The 6,383-nt window shown below is 34.4% G+C and overlaps 1 protein-coding gene across 3 annotated transcripts in view; it reads right to left on the minus strand.

Annotated features, from left to right (window-relative positions):
* Nucleotides 1-6,383, minus strand: part of LOC117170749 (F-BAR domain only protein 2) — a 201,048-nt gene that overhangs the window by 110,254 nt on the left and 84,411 nt on the right. For all 3 annotated transcript variants that reach the window (XM_033357783.1, XM_033357782.1, XM_033357781.1), the window contains one exon: nt 4,029-4,290. In XM_033357783.1, the coding sequence (XP_033213674.1) occupies nt 4,029-4,290 (262 nt within the window). The remainder of the gene's footprint in view (nt 1-4,028; nt 4,291-6,383) is intronic.

A 6,383-nucleotide genomic window follows, 5' to 3' on the forward strand; every position in this document is an offset into this window, starting at 1 on the left:
ATAATACTAAGGCCTCCACTGGCCTAGTTGAGTATATTAATGAAATTAAATAGAGAATGAATAAAATAAATAACAAAAGGTTTCATTTCCAAATAAGGTTTTATTCAATTAAAATTGAATTTAAAAAAAAGTTCATAGTCTAAAAACGGGCTTGAATAAGTTTATGCGTGATCAATTTTGACTGAAGAAATAGTTCGAGGGACATGAATATCGTAGGAGCAAGTAATCAAATTCAAAATGCCTCCCTTTTGCCATGAAACTGCACAGTATCAGGAACCAACCGGAATAACGCTATATTCACCATCTTTCCGAAGAGGTAACATTCGTCTAACCCTGCATCGAGAAATTCCGTTAACATTCATTCCGGAAAGCAAGTTACTGGTGGGGTTCACCAGACACCCGACAATAATAAAAGAACTTGGGTCACTGGACATTGTATCAGTAAGAACAGTAGGTATAAACTTGAATAACAAGGTTATTACGTGCGAGGTCATTTCTGTCAGGACTCCCATAGAACACCCAATAGTAGAAGGAATTTTAGGTATGATGGCCATTGAGCGTCTACGCATCTAAATTTTGCATTGTACGAATGCGGAGTTCTAGTTGCTCAAATCTGGGGATTTACCCTCTGTTTAACTAAATAAAAAGCGGCTTGGATTTGAAGAAATTACAAGTCTCGCAAATCACCTACACTTTAAATTCAAATTGACCTTTCTGTTTAGTAAGGGTTAAAGATGTTCAAATCTACTGAATCTGGTATGGTGGTGTATAAAAGAAAACACCGAGCAAGTGAGAAGGTACGTGAACGGTATGAAAAGGTCATAGCCCGTGATTTAAATGTTAAAAATAATCATGAGAAACCTCTACCCCGTGAATCAAACGAAACGTTCGAGGAGATAATTCTCTCCCTCGAAAGATGTATCAATTCGGAATCATAAATGATTTTACTGTAGAGCAATTTATTTTATTATATTTTTGTTATGCCCATGTGGCCAAAATAAATTACGTATATAGAAGGTGTACCCTGACTCTATCTGAGCAAGTTATCGGGACAATCTGAATTTCTAGGAGCTTATTCACCGTACAATTCAAAATGCCGAACCCAGACGAGTCCAATACCGATCCCCAATATAACGCAACGAATTCTTTTTCGGGCTGAGTCCTAATATTCCAGCGCTCGTTGCTAACCAAGTGGACGCGTCCCTGGCCGTGGCTTCCATGATGCAATGTATGACATCGAAGCACTTCTGATAATCATTTTTTGGTATAGCCTTGAGTTCTTTCAGCGATGCAGTTTTTATCTCCTCAATCGTTGAAAATCGATGTCCTTTCATGGGTCTCTTCAGTTTTGGGAAAAGAACAAAGTCACTGGGGGCCAAATCCGGTGAATATCATTATTGACTTCATTCAACATCTCCTGAGCGATGGTCATGCGATTGATCTTTTGATCAAAATTAAGCAGTTTTGGAACTAATTTCGCTGACACACGTCTCATGCCCAAAACATCCGAAAAGATAGCATGGCATGAGCCAACCGATATGCCAACATCTTCAGCATCCTTTCGGCCTTCTTGGAACAACTTGTACCACTTATACACATTTTTCTTACTCAGAGTAGACTCACCGTATACAACTGTCAACATTTCAAGAGTTTTAGAGCACTGGATTCCATTTTTCACATAAAATTTAATGCAAACTCTTTCCTCCATTTTTTTCGAAAGAAGAAAATCAGGAAGCACACTAAACCCTTCTAACCTTTTACGCCTCTGCCAGAAAAACAACACGAGCTATATAGTCAAAACTGTGAACATATGATCGTGACGAGTGTCCCAATACAACAAAACAAAAAATTTAAAGCTTGAATGTACGTAGCCAGCGAAAATTTAAAAATCACCTTACTTTTTGAACACACCCCGTACTCAGGGTCCTGATGAGAATGTACACGCTACTAAGAGCGGACGCATGATGGAATCTATATTAGGCTGTGCATTAGACTCCTTCTCTCTGCTTACGCGTACAGCAAAATCGATCAACAATTCAGGGGTAGCGAACATCCCTTCACTGGCCACTAATTCTCATATGCCCTATATCAACCAAGATCGTCAATCCTACACAAATCCATATGCGGGTTATAATCATCAATATTCTCAAAATTTCTCTATGCCAAACTACCAGTATAATCCAATTTACCCACCGTTTATGATGCCATATTACCTACCAGGGCAGATGCCATCCATGTGGCAAAACCCTCAGAATCTTAGTTTACAATATCAAAACCTTTGGCAAGGTCATTCTAACACAATTAATCAAAATCAATTGCCTTGTTCATTTCATCAAAACTTGTTCATTTTCAGTGTAAACGGTTTTGTTAAAAATTTGGTTTTTTAATTAAAGATTTGCATTTACAACCGAATAGTTTAAACTTTTAACCAAATAGTTAAATTTTAAACCTTTAAATATAAATTTGAAACTGAATGGCCAAATTTTTAAACTAAAAAGATTAATCTTTAACTAAAAAGATTTGCATTAAAAAAAGGATTTTCAATGAAAACGTATTGGTGGACATCTTAAAACAAAAAGATAAGATTTTCAACAAAATATTTAAATGTTCAACCAGAGTTGAATTTTCGAACCAGTATGTAAAATTTCAAGAAAGCAGTTGAATTTTTAACCTGCAAATATGGGTTTTCGATAGAAAATGTAATATTTCATATTTCAACGAATGCAGATTCTGCCAAGAGATGCTGTAAAAATAAGGAAACGAATTTTCAATCATAAATATTAATTTTATATTTTTCACAACACCTCCACCCGACATGATAAGTTTTTAAGTATTTATTTGTTTAAAGTGTTATTTTAATACAAAATTTCATTAATTTAATGTAATTTGAAATATAATAATTATAAGTTTAATTTTAAAGAATATATTCATGTTTTTCATAAATTTAATGTGAAAAGTTCAGGGAAAGTAGGAGATTTAACTAAGCCCGAGATTCGACAATTGCCAGAGATTTGCGTTCAATAATGTAATTTTTTTCTAACTTTGTAAGGATTTATCTACTCTTGTAATCCAAATTCGTACAGTAGTCATATGTCGCGTTATTTCTTACAGAAGTAGTATAATGATTTTGTATAAATCGGAATAGTGAAACAGTTATTACTATAATTGCTATGACATTGAACGCAGAACTAATATTGGGGAGACTACCAAGACTTTCAGGGGAAAATTTAGCAAGTGACAACAAGCTTATTACATGTGCTTTTTTACCTGTAAGGTCATTAATTATTATAATGCGCGTGCAACAATTTTGCTAAATTGATTTATAAAAATTGTGGTTTAAAAATGCAAAATTCATTATTTACAGAATATGATTTTCATCAACGTGAGTTACAAAATTGTAATAAATGCTATTTCTCAATATTAGGTGTCAATTTTTTATCAAAAAAGCTCATTTGGATCATCCCTTGGTGTCTTCTATTATTTTATACTAATATTTTATAACATTCATTAAATATGTATAACATACAAAAGATAGGCTTTTGATTTATTTTTTTTTTCATAAAATATAACGGAATGTGAGAATGAATATTTTTTAAGATTACCCAGAACCTACATAATTTTTAAAAGGTTTAATAAGTTTTAATAAGTTTAAATTTAAAAAGTAGAATTTACTGTTGATTTATTTTTTTTTTCAATTTTCAGAATAACCTTTTTAGATTTGACAAAGAGTTAAACTCAAAGTGTTGAATTTGCTGTCGAAAACTTTTGACTTTGAAGCCAAATATTTTTGACTCATTCGCTATAAAAATTTCATGGTAGGTCGATTCAATGTGAAATTTTCAAAGATCAAATGAAATCCTTCAGGAGTGTATACTTTAGGTAGGCAATTCTAAATTGTTCAAACAGAAATTACTTTAATAACAAATTCTCTTAATGATACCATATCATAATAAAAAATTTAACGATTTGAAAAACGTAATAATTTTTTAACTTTCCAAATATTTAAGCAATAGACAAGTGTGACTAACCGTAGGAGCAGTTATAAGGGAAAGATTTTCCACCGTTGCTCTAAGTTCATCAACACTGGCACTTATTGGTGTGTTTCCATTACTTAGAGGTTTAATTTCCACTCTCAACTTTCGATATTTCTCATCATCTGATTCGGTATCAGAACTAGAATAAAAACCTCTTTCACTATCCCATGAATCTGGTTTGGGTCTGATACAAAATCCATCCTCATCCACTTCAGGCGTTGGGGTTTCAGATTTTCTTCCTTCATCTTTATCATCTCTGAAAAAGTTTGACATAAAATAAGACCCATTGATACTTTGCGGCCTGAGAATTAGAGTGGTCTATCTCGAGTTTTGATAAAATTTATTTAAATAAATTATAATTAGATTAATAAATAAATTATATTAGAGGTGGAAAAGTGTATCTCTAAAAAATTCTTAATTTTTTCTAAGAGCACAATGACTTATCGGCTACTTTAGAAAGATAAAGTAAAAACTTCGACTGTTTGCATTCACTATAATAAGAGGGATATCTGAGAAACATACATGTATAATTAACTCATTTTCATCAATTAGGATAGATAGACCACTCTAATTCTTAGGTCCAAAATTCATGATTATAACTAGACGATATAAGATAGAACCTTCTACTATTCGGAACAGAAATTACGAAGAGAGAGCGCCTGTCGCCATTATCTTCAAAGATTTTAAGGGCCGGTTCCACCAACCTCGGTTAAAAAGTTATTCCTCCGTTAAAGCTAGTTACGCGTTTCACCACATTTTAACGGTCGGTTAACTCGCGTTAATCACCGTTGAATCTAAGCGGTCACGATTAATCGGTTAAGGCAACTTAATCATCCTTTAACCTAAAAAGGGCAGTGTCGTTGTGAAATAGAGTTTTTGGAAGAAGTTCTGAGGTCGTCTGAAGACAAATCACATATAAAATGAATAAAACACAAATAAAACAGAAATATAACACGAATGATTTGAAGTAAAATAGGAGTTATTTCGAAGCGACTATCTGGTTAGCTAACCGCACCCTCCAAAATTCATCAGAAAACTCGAAAACCATACTGTATTAAATGAAGTATCATATGTACCAAGAAGGCGAAGTGTTCACTGAGACAAATAGCGAAATAATTATTGTGGAGAGTCTTCCATTACACTTTAGAGTATCATGATAAGGAAGAGGATTAGAGCAACTGTGAAGTTAGCTGCCGAGTGCAGCTCGGCTCTTACGTGCATGCAAAAACCCCTACTCAAACCAGCGGCAAGCGTGTGCCCCCACGCCGGGCACGCATGTTGCTATGCGTGCCCCTATCTGCCGGGCCGACGATTATCCGGATGTGAGAGCTGAGCTGCACTCGTCAAATTACTTCACAATGACTCTAATTATCGCACAAGTTACTATAGCTTGAGTATAGGTACTGCTTTGTAAACTCCAGTTGTGTTAACTAGATCAGATCATTTTTACATCTATAAAATAATGTTAAAAGGATTGGTAAAATCGGTACTTTCGGGTAATACTCTCCAATTTGAAGTTAGCAGTCCAAACTCTCCAATTTCGGTTTTTACTGGTCCGTAGCGCTACACTAACGTGACAGCGTTAGTTGCCAACACAAAATGAGATTGCAGAGTTTAGACTGCTAACCCTAGATTGGAGAGTTTTGCATAAAGGTACCGAAATTAAGTGCGACATAAATCTTAGTTTGATTCATTTTAATAAAGAACCTTTTGTTTAAGACACCTTATTTAGAAAATCGCAATTAAAGTGTGAAATGTAAACCGTCTGATATTCTGTCTTAAATCTGAATCATGTGCACTCATACGTGTGTTGCAATGGCAGTAGCTGCGCTAGCGCCGGTGCCGTGCGCCAATTATTAATTCTACTCGTCTCCACTCGCCCCCAACGAGCATTTTTATATTTTGTAAAAATGTATAAATACATACTGGTTTCTAGAAAAACGTTATAAAAGTAAGCAAGAAAACAATAGGAGCAAAGTCAACGCGGTTAGCACGCAATTCCTACAGTATATATGCGGTGAGACTCTAATAGACATAGTAAGTAAAGAGCGGATTGTCAAAGAATCTGGTTTAGAGGAGATGGTAAAGTGAATGGTAGCGTACCCAGAAGCAGATCTTTGAACGAGTGGTCGGAATACGTTAATGCGTTAAGATATATAGATGTAAAGGAAGCAAGTGTTGCATGCCAGAAAAAGAAAATGTAGAGGGAAATTATCTTCAAGAAATTTTAACAATTGACAAAAAGGTTTAATTGTAAAAATGATTTGATGAAACAAATCAAACCTTTCTTCGACCGTTGATATTTATTGATTTCAAATTCTTTATGTCTTACGGTCCAATCGTAAATCG

This window comes from Belonocnema kinseyi, chromosome 4, assembly GCF_010883055.1.
Source record: "Belonocnema kinseyi isolate 2016_QV_RU_SX_M_011 chromosome 4, B_treatae_v1, whole genome shotgun sequence".
Taxonomy (NCBI): Eukaryota; Metazoa; Arthropoda; class Insecta; order Hymenoptera; family Cynipidae; genus Belonocnema; species Belonocnema kinseyi.